At 37.3% G+C, this 21352-nt stretch overlaps 1 protein-coding gene across 3 annotated transcripts in view; it reads left to right on the forward strand.

Annotated features, from left to right (window-relative positions):
* Nucleotides 1–19788, forward strand: part of Nedd4 (E3 ubiquitin-protein ligase Nedd4) — a 101805-nt gene extending 82017 nt beyond the window's left edge. For 2 of the 3 annotated variants that reach the window (XM_053778057.2, XM_053778059.2), the window contains 8 exons: nucleotides 858–955; nucleotides 1125–1246; nucleotides 1379–1485; nucleotides 7374–7507; nucleotides 8476–8584; nucleotides 8832–8951; nucleotides 17658–17827; nucleotides 18085–18300. In XM_053778057.2, the coding sequence (XP_053634032.2) occupies nucleotides 858–955; nucleotides 1125–1246; nucleotides 1379–1485; nucleotides 7374–7507; nucleotides 8476–8584; nucleotides 8832–8951; nucleotides 17658–17827; nucleotides 18085–18187 (963 nt within the window). In that variant the 3' untranslated portion in view covers nucleotides 18188–18300. Of the gene's footprint in view, nucleotides 1–857; nucleotides 956–1124; nucleotides 1247–1378; nucleotides 1486–7373; nucleotides 7508–8475; nucleotides 8585–8831; nucleotides 8952–17657; nucleotides 17828–18084 lie in introns of all 3 variants that reach the window. The other variant, XM_053778058.2, reaches the window with a different exon arrangement.
* Nucleotides 19789–21352: the final 1564 nt, after the last annotated feature.

The following is a 21352-nucleotide window of genomic DNA, read 5'->3' on the forward strand; positions in this document are numbered from 1 at the left end:
ATGTGAGCAAAGTAACATTTATGAAGGGATTCAAGGAAACCAGCAGGCCGGACTTGAGTCCTGGAGATGGGAAGTACAGTGTCTGCACTCTGAAGGAGAGGTGTTAATGTTGCAGTTTTATAACTGTAGTGTAAAGCACCCCTCTGGCAAGATAGTGATGAAGTGAATGATGAAAGTTTTTCTTTTTCGGGCCACCCTGCCTTGGTGGGAATCAGCCAATGTGTTAATAAAGATATTATTATTACGTATTATTATTATTATTATGTGGTGCTGATTTTTCAGACTATTTGTTCTGTATTATATACTAACCTGCTTTGTATATCTGTATACGTATAGGTGTTTATAGAGGAGGGAGCTTATATGCTCTGTATTACATACAGTTACCATGCAGTTAGGGCTGACTATTCCCGGAGTAGCATATCCCCCCCACTTAACCTAACAGACACTACCAAAAGCTGGCCCGCTAAACTGACAGCCGTACAGCCACTGGCATAATAATGGTGTATATCTGAGACTTCTTTCCAACTTCTGAGATGTGTTTGTTTACTTGCCTAATTTCAGCAGTGATGTGTGTAGTTTATTCATTTGGTAGATAGTAGTGTAAATTGACAAGTGGTAACTTCTGAGGCACTTTTAGCAATGATACTCAGCACTTAAGAAAGCCCCACAGTTCATTCAGTTTTTTGCTGGCCCCTACCCCACTCTCTCCCCTTCCTAAAAATGTCTCTTTGTGCAGCTGACTGATTTGCCTGATTGTGGCAATTGCTTTCTGTTTTTCATTGTTGAGTAGGAGTTTAAAATTAAGCATATGTTGCATTATTTGTGGCATACTGCATAACTTTCACCTTTTCACTTAGGTTGGCTTGGATTACGGAGGTGTTGCTCGAGAATTCTTCTTCCTCTTATCAAAGGAGATGTTCAACCCCTACTATGGCCTCTTTGAATACTCTGCTACGTAAGTTTTTCAAACAGAGTTTCAATCACTGCATTTTATTGTAATGTAGTTTTTAAATAATTTCTACTGTACTTTCTCAGTTGCTACTAACAATCCATGAATGTTTCTTTAAATCTTACTTATAAAATTTATTATATTAGTTATAGTAAAACAAGTGTATCTTTCTTAGAGACAACTACACACTGCAGATCAACCCATATTCTGGAATGTGTAATGAAGAACATTTACGATATTTCAAATTCATTGGTCGTGTGGCTGGTATGGCTGTTTACCACGGAAAGTTGCTTGATGGTAAGTCGAAACATTGTACAGTGTAATTTTTCTTTGGGGGGGAAAACAAAAGATATGTTTTGTTATGAATGGTGAAACTTTATAAACATTCGAGCTAAATTTATTAATGTTTATCTTTTTCATTTTCTGTAGCCTTCTTCATCCGGCCATTTTATAAGATGATGTTATCCAAATCCATTGAACTTAAGGATATGGAAAGCGTTGACTCTGAATATTACAATTCTCTCCTCTGGATTCAGGTGAGTTCTGATAGGATATTTTTTTCTTTTTTAACACGGCCGTTTCCCACCGTGGCAGGGTGACCCAAAAACAAAAGTAAAAGCTTTCATCAACATTCATCACTCATACATAATCACTGTCTTTGCAGAGGTTCTCAGATGCAACAGTTTAGATGTCTGTCCAAACTGCCATTATCCTAAACCCCTCCTATAAAGTGCGAGCATTGTACTTCCCATTTCCAGGACTCCAGTCCGACTAACCGGTTTCCTTGAATCCCTTCACAAAATATTACCCTGCTCACACTCCAACAGCTCATCAGGTCCCAAAAACCACTTGTCCCCATTTACTCCTATCTAACTCACTCAAACATGCTTGCTGAAAGTCCAAGCCCTTTGCCCACAAAACCTCCTTTACCCCCTCCCTCCAACCTTTTCGAGGACAACCCCTACCCTACTTTCCTTCCCCAATAGATTTATATACTCTCCAAGTCATTCTACTTTGTTCTATTCTCTCTAAATGACCAAACCACCTCAACAGCCCCTCTTTAGCCCTCTGACTAATACTTTTAGTAACTCCACACCTCCTCCTAATTTCCACACTACAGATTCTCTGCATAATATTTACGCCACATAATATTTACACCCTTAGACACGACATCTCCACTGTCTCCAGCCACCTCCTCGCTGCAACATTTACAACTCATGCTTCACACCCATATAAGAGTGTTGGTACCACTATACTCTCGTACATTCCCTTCTTTGCCTCCATGGCTGACGTACTTTGTCTTCACAGATACCTCAACGCACCACTCACCTTTTTTCCCTTATCAATTCTATGGTTTACCTCATCCTTCATAAACCCATCTATTGACAAGTCAACTCCCAGTTATCTGAAAACATTCACCCTCCAATGTTATATCCAGTTTTTCTTTAAATTGTTTGATACCCTCATCCCCTTACTCTTATCTATATTCACTTTCAACTTTCTACCTTTACACAACCTCCCAAACTTGTCCACTAACCTTTGCAACTTTTCTTTAGAATCCCCCAAAAGCACAGTATCATCAGCAAAAAGTAACTGTGTTAACTTCCATTTTGTATTTGATTACCCATAATTTAATCCCACCCCTCTTCCCAACACCCTAGCATTTATTTCTTTTACAACCCCATCTATAAATATGTTAAACAACCATGGTGACATTACTCATCCCTGTCTAAGACCTACTTTTACAGGGAAGTAATCTCCCTCTCTTCTACACACCCTAACCTGAGCCTCACTGTCCTCATAAAAACTCTTTACATCATTTAGTAACTTACTACCTATTCCATACACTTGCAACATCTGCCACATTGCTCCCCTATTCAATCTATCATATCTTCTTCTTCTTTCAACAAACCAGCCGTATCTCACCAAGGCAGGGTGGCCCAAAAAGAAAAACGAAAGTTTTTCTTTTTAAATTTAGTAATTTGTACAAGAGAAGGGGTTACTAGCCCCTTGCTCCCTGCATTTTAGTCGCCTCTTACGGCATGCATGGCTTACTGAGGGAGAATTCTGTTCCACTTCCCCATGGAGAGAAGAGGAAATAAACAAGAACAAGAACTAGAAAGAAAATAGAAGAAAACCCAGAGGGGTATGTATATATATGCTTGTACATGTATGTGTAGTGTGACCTAAGTGTAAGTAGAAGTAGCAAGATGTACCTGTAATCTTGCATATTTTGAGACAGACAAAAGACACCAGCAATCCTACCATCATGTAAAACAATTACAGGCTTTTGTTTTACACTCACTTGGCAGGACAGTAGTACCTACCTGGGTGGTTGCTGTCTACCAACCTACTACCTATAACCAACCTACTACCTATAACCAACCTACTACCTATAACCAACCTACTACCTATATTTCATACATTTATTAAATAAAAGTACCTGCCACTCCAACACTTTTAACAATTCTGTCATGATCCCATCAGTTCTAGCTACTTTATCCCCTTTCATTCTACGTAATGCTTTTAACAATTCTGTCATGATCCCATCAGTTCTAGCTACTTTATCCCCTTTCATTCTACGTAATGCCTCACACACCTACCCCACACTCACATCCTGCTCTTTTTCACTCTTAAAAGATGTTATACCTCCCTGGCCAGTGAATGAAATTACTGCCTCCCTTTCTTCATCGACATTTAAAAGTTCCTCAAAATATTCTCGCCATCTACCCAATACCTCCAGTTCCCCATCTACTAACTCCCCTACTCTGTTTTTAACTGACAAATCCAATCGTTTCCTAGGCTTTCTTAACTTGTTTATCTCAACCCAAAATTTTTTGTTATTCTCGGCAAAATTTCTTGACAGTGCCTCTCCCACTCGATCATTTGGCTCTCCTTTTGCACTCTCTCCCCACTCACATCACCTTTCTTTTACTCTCCATATACTCTGCCCTTCTTATATCACTTCTGCTTTGTATAAACCTCTCATAAGCTACTTTTTTCTCTTTTATCACACCCTTTACTTCATTCCACCAGTCACTCCTCTTTCCTCCTGCACCCACCCTCCTATAGCCACAGACTTCTGCCCCACATTCTAATACTGCATTTTTTAAACTTTCACATCCCTCTTCAACCCCCCACTACCCATACTTGCACTAGCCCACCTTTCTGCCAGTAGTTGCTTATATCTCACCCTAACTTCCTCCTCTTTTAGTTTATAAACTTTCACCTCGCTCTTACTTACTGTTGCCATTTTCCTTTTGTCCCATCTGCCTCTTACTCTAACTGTAGCTACAACTAGATAATGAGCAGATTTATCCATTGCCCCTCTGTAAACATGTACATCCTGCAACCTACCCATCAACTTTTTATCCACCTATACATAATCTAACAAACTACTTTCATTATGTGCTATGTCATATCTTGTACACCTACCATCCGACTTACGACCGAGTTCGGTTCCGAGAAACCGGTCGTAAGTCGAAATGGTCGTAAGTCGAACTTTACTACTGAATATCAACAAAACATTTTTGTAATGACTTTATTTTATTGTTTTATTTTGGTATTTCGTTTTACTTTACTTTTTATGTTGTTAGTGCTGTATTTTATACTGTAAGGTTTAGGATAAACAATGTGTACAAACACAAATAGTTGTTTATTTCCCAGAAATTTGGCATAAAAAACACGGTCGTAAGTCGAGTGGTCGTAAGTCGAGCAGGTCGTAAGTCGGATGGTAGGTGTATACTTATTTATCCTCTTTTTCATGAAATATGTATTGTTTATTACCAAACCTCTTTTTACACATAGTTCTGTTAAAGGCTCCCCATTTTCATTTACCCTGGCTCTCCAAATTTACCTACTACTTCCTATACAACATTTTTTATCCACTTAAGCATTGAGATCTCCAACCACACATACTCTCTCACTTGGTTCAAAACTCCATGCACTTACTCAGCATTTCCTAAAATCTCTCTCCTCTAAATTTCTCTCTTCTCCAGGTGCATAAACACTTACTATAACCCACTTTTCACATACAACCCTTATTTTACACCACATAATCCTTGAATTTATACATTTATATTCCTTCTTTTCCTGCCATAACTTATCTTTCAACATTTTTGCTACTCCTTCCTTAGCTCTAACTCTGTTAGAAACCCTTGACCTAATCCCATTTATTTCTCCCCACTAAAACTCTCCTACCCCCTTGAGCTTTGTTTCACTTAGAGGCAGGACATCCAGCTTCTTTTCATTCATAACATCCACAATCATCTCTCTCTTATAATTTGCACTACAATCACACACATTCAAACATCCCACTTTGATGGTTTTCTTCTTTTTCTTTTAAGTAGGCTATATGGGAAAAGGAGTTACTAGCCCATTGCTCCTGGCATTTTAGTTGACTTTTACAATACACATGGCTTATGGAGGAAAGATTCTTATTCCACTTCCCCATGGATGTGAAAGGAAAAGTAATAAGAACAAGAACTAATAAGATAAAATCAAAGAAAACTCAGATGAGTGAGTATACATAAACGTGTACATACATGTGTAGTGTGACCTATGTGTAAGTAGAAGTAGCAAGACGTACCTGAAATCTTGCATGTTTATGAGACAGAAAAAAGACACCAGTAATCCTACCATCACGTAAAACAAATACAGGCTTCCGTTTTACACTCACTTGGCAGTACGGTAGTACCTCCCTGGGCAGTTGCTGTCTACCAACCTACTACCAATTATTATTATTATTATTATTATTTTTTTTTTTTAACAAGTCGGCAGTCTCCCACTGAGGCAGGGTGACCCAAAAAGAAAGAAAATCCCCAAAAAGAAAATACTTTCATCATCATTCAACACTTTCACCTCACACATAATCACTGTTTTTGCAGAGGTGCTCAGAATACAACAGTTTGGAAGCATATACGTATAAAGATACACAACATATCCCTCCAAACTGCCAGTATCCCAAACCTCTCCTTTAAAGTGCAGGTATTGTACTTCCCATTTCCGGGACTCAAGTCCAGCTATATAAAAATAACCGGTTTCCCTGAATCCCTTCACTAAATATTACCCTGCTGATAAGATAGTGGAGATTAAGGGGCTTATTTAAAAGGGCAGTAATTTTTCAACTTTGCTGACAGGTTGCTTATATTGTAAATAAATACTCTTCATTTTCCAGGGTTTTGGGTTAGCTTGGATTAATAATAAATTATTCAAGCAATACTGTTTTTTGTGTTGGGAAGAGATGGAAATCTGCATAATGCCTGCACATAAAGTCATAAAATGAATGTACCTATATCCTAATCAGCAATATTATGTGGCTCATGTATGACTTGAAATTACAATATTTTTTGTTATATTGTTAAAAGTTAGATTTTTTTTTTCTAAATGCAGGTGTCCTGGAATATTAGAGAAAAACATTAATATTGTTTTGTTAGGTAAGGAGATTAGACATATTGCAGTAACTAGCATCTCTTTGAATAAGCAAGGAGAAATGGTAGCTCACTAGAGACAGGTTCCTCTTGGTAATGAGAGCAGTTGGGATAACAACCCATAGAAGCTCAAAGCTCACTGTTCATGCTGTTTACAAAATATTCCATCTGGCAGTGCCAGCAAAGATAGAGGTCTTCCCCAATGGACCATGGGTAAAGTCTTTGTGCTAGACCTGTTTGTGAGACTTTTTCTGTTTTTTACTCTATGTAGGTGGCCACCAAATTACAGTTGCAGTTAGGAGTGGGCCAAAAGCCCACACTAAGGTAATTAACAACCAGGGTTTCTGAGTAATCATCCCTGGAATGTTAGGCCAGAAGCTAGTAATCTTTCTTTGTACATAAATGTTAGTTAAGTAAACTCAGTGAATACATGGACCCCTAAAGTGTACACTGGGATTACTAAATTTTTATTAACTACTTACAGGAATCATTTCCCCTGTACACGTGGCATCTAGTAAAGTGAGAGTCATTAGAAGTTCGTAACCTGGTAGATTCAGGGGATTTCTAGCTAGGGTAGACTCGCTCCACAGCAAATAAGTCTGTTGTAGTCTGTGCATGGAAAGTGGCAGGAATTTCCTGTTAGGCAGTTAACTTTGTAAAAGAGTGTTCCCATAGGGTTAGTTGTGAGAAAAGAACAAAGGAGTCTTGTGTTATCTGTCATTGCCAGAGTAGGTATCTCGCAAGTTCCTACAGGTTCCTTGAGGCAAACTGTTCCCACAGTACGTACCTAGTGTGGCAGAGGAATTTTTGTTGATTTGCACACCAGTGTCCCAGGCCTACTTTATCCCATGTAGGCCTAACATTCCCAATTGCAGCTATTTTTAGGGAGCTAGGATTTATACATTGGTCTATGTATGTGGTAGTATATGCACACCCATTGATCAGCATGTGGCAGTTTAAGGGTTACTTATTGTATTAATTTTGTTTTTCCACAGGAAAATGACCCAGCAGACTTGGATTTAACATTCAGTGTTGATGAAGAATCATTTGGAAGAACGTCTTCACATAATCTGAAAGAAAATGGGGGAGACATTCCAGTCACAAATGAAAATAAGAATGAATATATTGAGTGAGTTTTATTTTCTTTTATAACAGTACACTCTACTGATACAGCTGCATCTATGGAACACACACAAAAAAAAAAGTCTGCCTACTTGCATACAAAACTGGGGTGCACAACTGTAGTATCATGTCAGCACTTACAAAAGTTTAGATATTATTATTATTATTATTATTATTCTTCTTCTTCTTCTTCTTCTTCTTCTTCTTCTTCTTCTTCTTCTTCTTCTTCTTCTTCTTCTTCTTCTTCTTCTTCTTCTTCTTCTTCTTCTTCTTCTTCTTCTTCTTCTTCTTCTTCTTCTTCTTCTTCTTCTTCTTCTTCTTCTTCTTCTTCTTCTTCTTCTTCTTCTTCTTCTTCTTCTTCTTCTTCTTCTTCTTCTTCTTCTTCTTCTTCTTCTTCTTCTTCTTCTTCTTCTTCTTCTTCTTCTTCTTGCACTAAACTCATAGGAGCCATACAGCACCTAGGGAAAATGGAAAGCATTCAGACTATTCACAGAACTGGAGGATGGGTCAAAGTCCTTGTATCAAGGAACCTTGAAGTTGAAAAATGTAGATAAAGCAAAAAAAAAAAAAAAAAAAATATCAAGACCACTACAAAAATGGCTTCCAGAGTCACATATCTATCTTTGTCTTTTATGGTTTATTCTTGTACTGCTATATTATGGCAGAACTTACATAACTGAACAGTATTCTTGCAAAGTTCTTGCTATTTTTTATGCTTGTCACAAGTCTTCAGAGTTGATCCAGAGCTAGCTAACTAATTATGTATTGTTTTTGACAATTATTAGCTTATACTACAGACCATCTGTTAGAGATGTTCTTTAGCAAACCAAGTTATTCAACAGATCCTGTACTTATCTCAGTGAAAGTCATTAAGATAATCTTACAATGAAGTGCAATTTCAAGCTTTTCCCCACTTATATTTTTTCACATAATAATGTGTGTGATAGATCACTAAGTAAATATTTTTGCTTACAGATTAGTAATTAACTGGCGCTTCGTTCAACGTATCCATAATCAAATGGAAGCCTTCCGGGATGGTTTCAACGACGTGGTACCAGTGTCTCATATTAAGATTTTTGATGAGGTGAGTTTTAAATTTGTTTAAACCTTTCTGTATTATGACCAGTATTTATCAATATGCAAAACATTGTGCAAGTGAAGTGAAATAAACAGTCCCAATTGCCTGTTATATGGAAGAACAAGAGCAGTTAAGCAACAGAGTCTTAAAGGAAATAATCCAATCCCATTTCTGTTTTTGTAGTATGATCTTACAATTGTACCAAAATAAAGATTCTGATATACAGTACCTTACATTTTTTTTATCATGACAGAATGAGCTAGAGCTGCTTATGTGTGGCATTGTTTCAATTGATGTCAAGGATTGGCGAGCCAATACAGTCTACAAGGGAGAGTACCATCCTAACCATATAGTAATTCAGTGGTTCTGGCGGGTATGTACATAGGAATGTATCATTTTGTGCTTTGCTTTTTTATATTTTCTGGTGTGACTGTTTACTTTACTACTTCAGTGCAATACTGAATTTCATAGATTTGTAATAGACTCTCCTCACTTAATGACGGAGCTTCGTTCCTAAGACCACGTCGTTAAATGAATTTGTTACTAAGTGAGGAGCATGGTAGTGGGTTTGTGTCAACTATCTTTGATACTGTTTCAATGTCACCTTTGCACCATTTATAACATTTCTGGTATACAGTGGTACCTCGAGTTTCGAACAGCTCCCAACTCGAACAATTATGTAAGTGTATTTTTGTAAGTGCTTTTGTAAGTGTATTTTTGGGGGGGTCTAAAATGGATTAATCTAATTTACGTTATTCCTTATGCCATAAGGAATTTGTTCCCATAAGGCTTATGGGAACAAATTCGTTCAGTATCAGCACTTGAACAGCCTTCTGGAATGAATTAAGTTCGTAACTTGAGGTACCACTTTATTTTTAAGTGTTTATACAGTAGTGTACTGTATATTGAAATAAACAGAATAGAGGAAATCAGCTTTAATATATGTACATTATTTAAGTATACATACTAGTCAGAGTACATCGCTAAGTGAGGAGAGGCTGTATAGTAACATTAAATGTTCAGGGAAACTGTTTGGCAAGACTTAGAGTTCCTAGGTGGGATGTACAGGGCAAGGGTTTGGGAGGCTGGGTGGTGATGTTGCAGCTTCAAAGATCATTTGAATTATGATGTTCATTCACTTCTGGCAAGTTAATATAATAATAATAATAATAATAATAATAATAATCCTAGGTAGTAGGTTGGTAGACAGCAACTGCCCAGGGAGGTACTAGCATCCTGCTAAGTGAGTGTAAAATGAAAGCCTGTAATTGTTTTACATGATGGTAGGATTGCTGGTGTCCTTTTTTCTGTCTCATGAACATGCAAGATTTCAGGTACGTCTTGCTACTTTACTTACACTTAGGTCACACTACACATACATGTACAAGCATATATATACACACACCCCTCTGAGTTTTCTTCTATTTTCTTTCTAGTTCTTATTCTTGTTTATTTCCCTTTATCTCCATGGGGAAGTGGAACAGAATTCTTCCTCCTTAAGCCATGCTTGTTGTAAGAGGTGACTAAAATGCTGGGAGCAAGGGGCTAGTAACCCCTTTTTCTGTATAGATTACTAAATTTAAAAAGAGAAACTTTTGTTTTTCTTTTTGGGCCACCCTGCCTTGGTGGGATACGGCCGGTTTGTTGAAAAAAAAAAAATAATAATTTTATTTCAGCATGATACATGTTTATACAATGGAGTATAACATATATATTTTTTTTTTTTAAACAAGTCGGCCGTCTCCCACCGAGGCAGGGTGACCCAAAGAGAAAGAAAATCCCCAAAAAGAAAATACTTTCATCATCATTCAACACTTTCACCTCACTCACACATAATCACTGTTTTTGCAGAGGTGCCCAGAATACAACAGTTTAGAAGTATATACGTATAAAAATCACAATATATCTCTCCAAACTGCAAACCCCTCCTTTAGAGTGCAGTCATTGTACTTCCCATTTCCAGGACTCGAGTCCGGTTATATAAAATAACCGGTTTCCCTGAATCCCTTCACTAAATATTACCCTGCTCACACTCCAACAGATCGTCAGGTCCCAAATACCATTTGTCTCCATTAACTCCTATCTAACGCGCTCACGCACGCTTGCTGGAAGTCCAAACCCCTCGCCCACAACACCTCCTTTACCCCCTCCATCCAACCTTTTCGAGGATGACCCCTACCCTGCCTTCCTTCCCCTACAGATTTATATGCTCTCCATGTCATTCTACTTTGATCCATTCTCTCTAAATGACCAAACCACCTCAACAAACCCTCTTCAGCCCTCTGACTAATACTTTTATTAACTCCACACCTTCTCCTTATTTCCACACTCCGAATTTTCTGCATAATATCTACACCACACATTGCCCTTAGACAGGACATCTCCACTGCCTCCAACTGCCTCCTCACTGCAGCATTTACAACCCAAGCTTCACACCCATATAAGAGTGTTGGTACTACTATACTTTCATACATTCCCTTCTTTGCCTCCATAGATAACATTTTTTGCCTCCACATATACCTCAATGCACCACTCACCTTTTTTCCTTCATCAATTCTATGATTAAACTCATCCTTCATAAATCCATCCGCTGACACGTCAACTCCCAAATATCTGAAAACATTCACTTCTTCCGTACTCTTTCTCTCCAATTTGATATCCAATTTTTCTTTATCTAAATCATTTGATGCCCTCATCACCTTACTCTTTTCTATGTTCACTTTCAACTTTCTACCTTTACACACACTCCCAAACTCATCCGCTAACCTTTGCAATTTTTCTTTAGAATCTCCCGTAAGCACAGTATCATCAGCAAAAAGTAACTGTGCCAATTCCCATTTTGTATTTGATTCCCCATAATTTAATCCCACCCCTCTCCCGAACACCCTAGCATTCACTTCTTTTACGACCCCATCTATAAGTATATTAAACAACCATGGTGACATTACACATCCCTGTCTAAGACCTGCTTTTACCGGGAAATAGTCTCCCTCTCTTCTACACACCCTAACCTGAGCCTCAAACTTACCACCTATTCCACATACTTGCAACATCTGCCACATTGCTCCCCTATCCACTCTATCATATGCCTTTTCTAAATCCATAAATGCAATAAAAACTTCCCTACCTTTATCTAAATACTGCTTACATATATGCTTCAATGTAAACACTTGATCTACACATCCCCTACCCACTCTAAAACCTCCTTGCTCATCCGCAATTCTACATTCTGTCTTACCTCTAATTCTTTCAATAATAACCCTACCATACACTTTTCCTGGTATACTCAGTAAACTTATTCCTCTATAATTTTTACAATCTCTTTTGTCCTCCTTCCCTTTATATAAAGGGACTATACACGCTCTCCGCCAATCCCTAGGTACCTTCCCCTCTTTCATACATTTATTAAACAAAAATACCAACCACTCCAATACTTGTTTCCCCCTGCTTTTAACATTTCTGCCATGATCCCGTCAGTTCCAGCTGCTTTACCCCCTTCAATTCTACGTAATGCCTCACGCACCTCCCACACACTCACATCCTGCTCTTCTTCACACCTAAAAGATGGTATACCTCCCTGGCCAGTGCATGAAATTACTGCCTCCCTTTCTTCGTCGACATTTAAAAGTTCCTCAAAATATTTTCGCCATCTACCCAAAACCTCCATCTCCCCATCTACTACTCCCCATCTACTACTCCCCTTCTCTGTTTTTAACTGATAAATCCATTTGTTCCCTAGGCTTTCTTAACTTGTTTAACTCACTCCAAAATTTTTTCTTATTTTCATTAAAATTCCTTGACTACCTCTCCCACTTTATCATCCTCTCTCCTTTTGCACTCTCTCACCACTCTCTTCACCTTTGTTTTACTCTCCATATACTCTACTCTTTTTTATAACACTTATGCTTTGTAAATACCTCTCATAAGCTAACTTTTTCTCATTTATCACACCCTTTACTTCATCATTCCACCAATCACTCCTCTGTCCTCCTGCACCCACCCTCCTATAACCACAAACTTCTGCCCCACATTTTAATACTGCATTTTTAAAACTATTCCAACCCTCTTCAACCCCCCCACTACTCATACCTGCACCAGCCCACCTTTCTGCCAATAGTTGCTTATATTTCACCCGAACTTTCTCCTCCCTTAGTTTATACACTTTCACCTCCCTCTTACTTGTTGTTGCCATTTTCCTCTTATCCCATCTACCTCTTACTCGAACTGTAGCTACAACTAGTCTACACATAGCTCAATTAAAGGCTCCCCATTTTCATTTACCCCTGGCACCCCAAATTTACCTACTACTCCCTCCACAGCATTTTTTTCCCATGTTAGCATTAAAATCCCCAACCACAAGTACTCTCACACTTGGTTCAAAACTCCCCATGCAATTACTCAACATTTCCCAAAATCTCTCTCTCTATACTTCTCTCTTCTCCAGGTGCATAATCCCCTCAAGGAAGGTTCCTTGATGTTGGTGAGGGGCTCTTGATTTAGGGAATTGGATCTGTGCTCCAGTTCCCCGAATTAAGCCTGAATGCCTTCCACATCCCCCCTAGGCGCTGTATAATCCTCCGGGTTTAGCGCTTCCCCCTTGATTTTAATAATAATAATAATAATCCAGGTGCATAAATGCTTACTATAACCCACTTCTCACATCCAACCTTTATTTTACTGCTCATAATCCTTGAATTAATACGTTTATAGGTAGTAGGTTGGTAGACAGCAACCACCCAGGGAAGTACTACCGTCCTGCCAGATGGCTGTGAAACAAAAACCTGTAACTGTTTTGCATGATGGTAGGATTGCTGGTTTCTTTTTCTGTCTCATAAACATGCTAGATAACAGGGATATCTTGCTACTTTTACTTACACTTTGGTCACACTTCACAGACACGCACATGCATATATATATACATACATCTAGGTTTTTCTCCTTTTTCTAAATAGCTCTTGTTCTTCTTTATTTCTTCTATTGTCCATGGGGAAGTGGAAAAGAATCTTTCCTCCGTAAGCCATGCGTGTCGTATGAGGCGACTAAAATGCCGGGAGCAATGGGCTAGTAACCCCTTCTCCTGTAGACATTTACTAAAAAAGAGAAGAAGAAAAACTTTATAAAACTGCGATGCTTAAATGTGCGTGGATGTAGTGCAGATGACAAGAAACAGATGATTGCTGATGTTATGAATGAAAAGAAGTTGGATGTCTTGGCCCTAAGCGAAACAAAGCTGAAGGGGGTAGGAGAGTTTCAGTGGGGGGAAATAAATGGGATTAAATCTGGAGTATCTGAGAAAGTTAGAGCAAAGGAAGGGGTAGCAGTAATGTTAAATGATCAGTTATGGAAGGAGAAAAGAGAATATGAATGTGTAAATTCAAGAATTATGTGGATTAAAGTAAAGGTTGGATGCGAGAAGTGGGTCATAATAAGCGTGTATGCACCTGGAGAAGAGAGGAATGCAGAGGAGAGAGAGAGATTTTGGGAGATGTTAAGTGAATGTATAGGAGCCTTTGAACCAAGTGAGAGAGTAATTGTGGTAGGGGACCTGAATGCTAAAGTAGGAGAAACTTTTAGAGAGGGTGTGGTAGGTAAGTTTGGGGTGCCAGGTGTAAATGATAATGGGAGCCCTTTGATTGAACTTTGTATAGAAAGGGGTTTAGTTATAGGTAATACATATTTTAAGAAAAAGAGGATAAATAAGTATACAAGATATGATGTAGGGCGAAATGACAGTAGTTTGTTGGATTATGTATTGGTAGATAAAAGACTGTTGAGTAGACTTCAGGATGTACATGTTTATAGAGGGGCCACAGATATATCAGATCACTTTCTAGTTGTAGCTACACTGAGAGTAAAAGGTAGATGGGATACAAGGAGAATAGAAGCATCAGGGAAGAGAGAGGTGAAGGTTTATAAACTAAAAGAGGAGGCAGTTAGGGTAAGATATAAACAGCTATTGGAGGATAGATGGGCTAATGAGAGCATAGGCAATGGGGTCGAAGAGGTATGGGGTAGGTTTAAAAATGTAGTGTTAGAGTGTTCAGCAGAAGTTTGTGGTTACAGGAAAGTGGGTGCAGGAGGGAAGAGGAGCGATTGGTGGAATGATGATGTAAAGAGAGTAGTAAGGGAGAAAAAGTTAGCATATGAGAAGTTTTTACAAAGTAGAAGTGATGCAAGGAGGGAAGAGTATATGGAGAAAAAGAGAGAGGTTAAGAGAGTGGTGAAGCAATGTAAAAAGAGAGCAAATGAGAGAGTGGGTGAGATGTTATCAACAAATTTTGTTGAAAATAAGAAAAAGTTTTGGAGTGAGATTAACAAGTTTAAGAAAGCCTAGAGAACAAATGGATTTGTCAGTTAAAAATAGGAGAGGAGAGTTATTAAATGGAGAGTTAGAGGTATTGGGAAGATGGAGGGAATATTTTGAAGAATTGTTAAATGTTGATGAAGATAGGGAAGCTGTGATTTCGTGTATAGGGCAAGGAGGAATAACATCTTGTAGGAGTGAGGAAGAGCCAGTTGTGAGTGTGGGGGAAGTTCGTGAGGCAGTAGGTAAAATGAAAGGGGTGTAAGGCAGCCGGGATTGATGGGATAAAAGATAGAAATGTTAAAAGCAGGTGGGGATATAGTTTTGGAGTGGTTGGTGCAATTATTTAATAAATGTATGGAAGAGGGTAAGGTACCTAGGGATTGGCAGAGAGCATGCATAGTTCCTTTGTATAAAGGCAAAGGGGATAAAAGAGAGTGCAAAAATTATAGGGGGATAAGTCTGTTGAGTATACCTGGTAAAGTGTATGGTAGAGTTATAATTGAAAGAATTAAGAGTATGACGGAGAATATTATAGCAGATGAACAAGGAGGCTTTAGGAAAGGTAGGGGGTGTGTGGACCAGGTGTTTACAGTGAAACATAAGTGAACAGTATTTAGATAAGGCTAAAGAGGTCTTTGTGGCATTTATGGATTTGGAAAAGGCATATGACAGGGTGGATAGGGGGGCAATGTGGCAGATGTTGCAAGTGTATGGTGTAGGAGGTAGGTTACTGAAAGCAGTGAAGAGTTTTTACGAGGATAGTGAGGCTCAAGTTAGAGTATGTAGGAAAGAGGGAAATTTTTTCCCAGTAAAAGTAGGCCTTAGACAAGGATGTGTGATGTCACCGTGGTTGTTTAATATATTTATAGATGGGGTTGTAAGAGAAGTAAATGCGAGGGTCTTGGCAAGAGGCGTGGAGTTAAAAGATAAAGAATCACACACAAAGTGGGAGTTGTCACAGCTGCTCTTTGCTGATGACACTGTGCTCTTGGGAGATTCTGAAGAGAAGTTGCAGAGATTGGTGGATGAATTTGGTAGGGTGTGCAAAAGAAGAAAATTAAAAGTGAATACAGGAAAGAGTAAGGTTATGAGGATAACAAAAAGATTAGGTGATGAAAGATTGGATATCAGATTGGAGGGAGAGAGTATGGAGGAGGTGAACGTATTCAGATATTTGGGAGTGGACGTGTCAGCGGATGGGTCTGTGAAAGATGAGGTGAATCATAGAATTGATGAGGGAAAAAGAGTGAGTGGTGCACTTAGGAGTCTGTGGAGACAAAGAACTTTGTCCTTGGAGGCAGAGAGGGGAATGAATGAGAGTATAGTTTTACCAACGCTCTTATATGGGTGTGAAGCGTGGGTGTTGAATGTTGCAGCGAGGAGAAGGCTGGAGGCAGTGGAGATGTCGTGTCTGAGGGCAATGTGTGGTGTGAATATAATGCAGAGAATTCGTAGTTTGGAAGTTAGGAGGAGGTGCGGGATTACCAAAACTGTTGTCCAGAGGGCTGAGGAAGGGTTGTTGAGGTGGTTCGGACATGTAGAGAGAATGGAGCGAAACAGAATGACTTCAAGAGTGTATCAGTCTGTAGTGGAAGGAAGGCGGCGTAGGGGTCGGCCTAGGAAAGGTTGGAGGGAGGGGGTAAAGGAGGTTTTGTGTGCGAGGGGCTTGGACTTCCAGCAGGCATGCATGAGCGTGTTTGATAGGAGTGAATGGAGACAAATGGTTTTTAATACTTGACGTGCTGTTGGAGTGTGAGCAAAGTAACATTTATGAAGGGATTCAGGGAAACCGGCAGGCCGGACTTGAGTCCTGGAGATGGGAAGTACAGTGCCTGCACTCTGAAGGAGGGGTGTTAATGTTGCAGTTTAAAAACTAGTGTAAAGCACCCTTCTGGTAAGACAGTGATGGAGTGAATGATGGTGAAAGTTTTTCTTTTTCGGGCCACCCTGCCTTGGTGGGAATCGGCCAGTGTGATAATAAAATAAATAATAATAGTCCTTCTTTTCCTGCTATAGCTTATCCTTCAACATTATTGCTACTCCTTCTTTAGCTATAACTCTGTTAGAAACCCCTGACCTAATCCCATTTATTCCTCTCCACTGAAACTCACCCACCCCCTTCAGCTTTGTTTCACTTAAAGCCAGGATATCCAGCCTCTTCTCATTCATAACATCCACAAACATCTCTTTCTTATCATTCGCACAACATGTTTTACCTATGTTCATGATATTGAGTGAATGCATGTATAGTTTTTACATATGTATTTATGATGGGCTGGGATAGGTTAAGGAGATAAGGTGTTTTCTAATTGTAGTTGGCTGTTGACCGAATGATTGTAAATGAGTTTCCATCTTTGGCCACTGTACCTTGGTGGAAAAAAAACAGCTGATTCAGTAAGAATAATGTACATTTCTCAAGTCTATACAGTGAAACTTTGGTATAATGGACAAATAGGGGAGGGGGTGTCTGTTTAATCAAGACCCTATTGTATCAAAATGCCAATTCAGCAGACACAGTCCTATATGTAGCAAGCTTAACAGACACACACACTACTGAAATGGACAAAATTTTCATACAGTAGACTGCATCCAGTGCATTGAACATTTGTTCAGTCAAATATTTTGTCCATTATATCCAAAATCTGTTATGAAGGGATCTTTTATATTGAGGTTTTACTGTAATTCAATCTGGAGTAAATATGTCTTGAGAAACTTATTCACTTTGAATTCATTTGACAATAATTCAGTTTTACCCACAAACCTTGTTTACAGGTAGTTCTGTCTTTTACAAATGAAATGAGAGCTCGTCTGCTACAGTTTGTTACTGGTACTTCGCGTGTTCCCATGAATGGGTTTAAGGAACTGTATGGCAGCAATGGACCACAGCTGTTTACTATAGAGATGTGGGGAGAAACCAAAAACTATCCTCGTTCTCATACATGGTAATTATTGTCTAGAAATTCAATGTTAAAAATATTGAATGTGCCCTTAAATGTAATAGTGTTAATTCAAACTTATCTTCAAAGTTTTCATGCAGTACAGTAGAAATATTATGATTGGAATTGTCATCGTTTATTGTGGCATTTAAAAGATTGTTTTCTTAGTAGTAGTATATTATCAAAAAGGTATTGAAGAGTATATACTAAATTATCATAATACTTCATTTGTATACATAGGTAATGAAAATTTTAATTTTCAGCTTTAATCGACTGGATTTGCCTCCATACCAGTCATATCATGAACTTCGTGAGAAGCTTATCAAGGCCATTGAGGGCACAGTGGGCTTTGCAGGAGTAGATTAAATGCATTTTGAGACTGCTTAAATAATGGTTATTGAGAGAATAAGCAATTAGGAGAATTAGAAGAAAGTGGAAGAACATATGGAAAAATGTAAATCTTTTGACATGTATGAAATTCAGTGTTACAACAAAGGGAATAGGTGAATTTCCCATGTAAAGCTTTTTTCTTCAACTAAATTGATTCCCTTCAACTCTAGGATAAGATCAGTGGAACAATAAATGAATTATTTAGCTTGATGCAAGAACATTTACAAGAATGTCATGAGAGGACAATAATTTTTCTGTTGGCATACCCAGAATTCTCATTTCAGGTCTTGATAAAATCTTAACATCTTCAAGATTAATCTACTTCTGTCTCTTGTTATATGGTAGTTAGGTATTTTTCCTTGTTTATTACAAGGTTAGTGATCCATATTATAGCATCTTTCTGAGAATTGAATATTAATAATGTACCTATATTATAGCTTTTCATTGACCTCTGAATATCAGTAAGTCAATATTTTATAAACATTGTTTGTTATTAAGATAAAGAACTTTACATATTGTGATATAAATGTCATATTTAGATGTTGGGAGCATGGCTATATAAGCTTGTATTTGTCCTACAGTATAGTATAGTTTTGTTCAAATGTGTTGATTTTTATGTGATTAGTTGTGCATGTGTGAATGTATATACACTTGGATGTATGCATGCATTGGTTGCATGTGCAATTTTGGGTGTATGTATGGGTACAAATGTTTGTATATTAATTTGCATTTACAATGTACATGCAAGCATGGGTGCATGCCTAGTTGCATCCATTTGAGTGTGTATGTGTACATGTAGGTATATCTATGTGTACACATACCTTCAGTATTTGGGTATGTTTTATATGTGTGCATATGGAGTTGTGTTTATATACTGTATGCTCATGTGTACATACATCTCATTATTGGTGAAATACACACATGTTGCAAATATGAAATGTATGCATATAAAATTCCATGTGCACATGGCAGGAGTCCTCTATATGCAAAGCTTTGTTAAATTCTGTGAATCCTCAAGTTAATATGATTTTTTTTTATATACAGCATTTTCATTATAGGATTTGTAATTATCCATTGAAAAGTGGAGAGCCATGTTTGAAGCTTTACAAATGATCCTTAAATATACGGTAAAGATGTATGGTGTTATACAGTATTTGTGCTTTATTAAGGTAGAATTTTTGTTTTTGTTTTCCTTTCCATTCCTGTTCTTATTTTAAATTGTATATAATGACACAATTTGCATGTATACAGTCAAAAGGAAAGCATTACTGGCTGAGAGATGTGGACTGAGAATTCATATTATTCAAATCATAATTATTTTGCTGTATATACTCGAGTGTATGGCAGGTGGTCATCTCTTGTTGAGGTCGATCCCTGACTTTCCATAAATTCTTAATTTTCATGTCTTGTTGTATATGTTAACCCTACTTTTTGAGGGAGATTTGAAGTACTATACAGGGTACCATATGTTAATAAATTTAGAATGCCTTTCCCATGAATAGGATTTGCTTGTAGGTATGTACACATATAACTGTACAAAACATTATACAGTACTTAATAATAAAAGAAGTCTATCAGTCTAATGTTTCTCTTAATCAAACTTTAGCCTAACACACAGATATACAGAAAATTTTAAAATTAAGAGAGAACTTTGGAAACCAACTTCTTGATAATGGTTGAGTCAGTGTCTCTAGGTCTGATGTGCCACGAAGCTTGCTCCATTAAAAAAATCTAGTCTTACTATTCAATTCTAACAAACTGTTGTGTGATCAGCTTTATTTGTATATATCTAAGAAGGAATATTATTACAAATTTCTGTTTGCCCTTGATGCACCCAAGCAGTAGGAATTTAGTGTGTAGTTGGCACACAATACATGAATTTCAGCCCTCTGAAGAAGTTTCATGAATAAATTGATTCAGTTCTTTTTCCTTTTAGTCTTAAACCCTTGGCCTATATTCGAGTATATACTGTGTTTTTTTTTTTTTTTTTTTTTTTTTTTTTTTTTTTTTTTTTTTTTTTTTTTTTTTTTTTTTTTTTTTTTTTTTTATGATAGTTATCAAATGTAGTTGTAATTAGTTTTCTCATAGTTTGTGTGTTTCTTGTCATATTGTTATGGTCAAAATAATCAAACAGTTAAATAATGACCAGACAAATAGATATTCTTCTAAATAGTGAAAATTATGCTTTAAAGAATACTTATATATATATTGTAAAAAATATGCATCTTGACATTACCATGCCTTGTATTAACATATCTGACAATTTCTTCATCTTCAGTCCTAAAAAAAATAACATCTCAATTTGTCAGTAGGTGGATATGTTGAAGGAAAACTGACAACAGTTGTGCTTCCTAACAACATATCTTCCTTGCATATTGGCAGCTTCACAATCCTTATGTATGAGATTTTCTGCTAAGGCTAGTCCCACTTCCAAACCATAGAATTTTGATAGATTAGTTAAAAGATTTCTTTTTTTGAATAAATCTCAAAAACTTCCTTATAAATGTGCAATTTCATTCTAACAAATTATTTCTCTTCTTTATCCACTCATTAGAAAGGATCAAAATCTTTGTTTTATTTTTTTTTGTTAGGAATAAAAACCAGTGTACCTAGAGAGAAAAAAGGTACGAAAATACTTAGGGTAATTTCATCACTTGTAATTGATGGTTGGAGGGGATCAAGCAGACATTGTTGTTATTGTACAGTATACATTATATCACTCATTTTGTTTTCAACTTAAATTTATCTTTCTGGCACTGTTAATGTTCTTTAAATAAATATATGATATACTTAAACTATTTCCAATAGTTGAACTTATAATTTTATTAAATTTTATTTTTTAAACATACCCTGATAACTTGTTAAACTAAAGTTATGAAATTTAAGTACTGTATATGGAATAGTCCAACACTTAAATCATTGTAACTATTTATCACAGCCTGTGGAATTAATTGAAACATGAACTTATTACATGCTGTATTGCATTTAATATACTGTATAATTAAAATTTCTCAACCAATAACAAAGGAAACTTGTTTTACTCACTTCTTTATTTGTAATCCTCTCTTTTAATCAACTGCTTATTCTTTCACTATTCCTCAAGCACGTGTGTATGCACACTTACTCTCACCCTGTTCATTA

This window comes from Cherax quadricarinatus, chromosome 22 (genome assembly GCF_038502225.1).
Source record: "Cherax quadricarinatus isolate ZL_2023a chromosome 22, ASM3850222v1, whole genome shotgun sequence".
NCBI classification, from domain to species: domain Eukaryota; kingdom Metazoa; phylum Arthropoda; class Malacostraca; order Decapoda; family Parastacidae; genus Cherax; species Cherax quadricarinatus.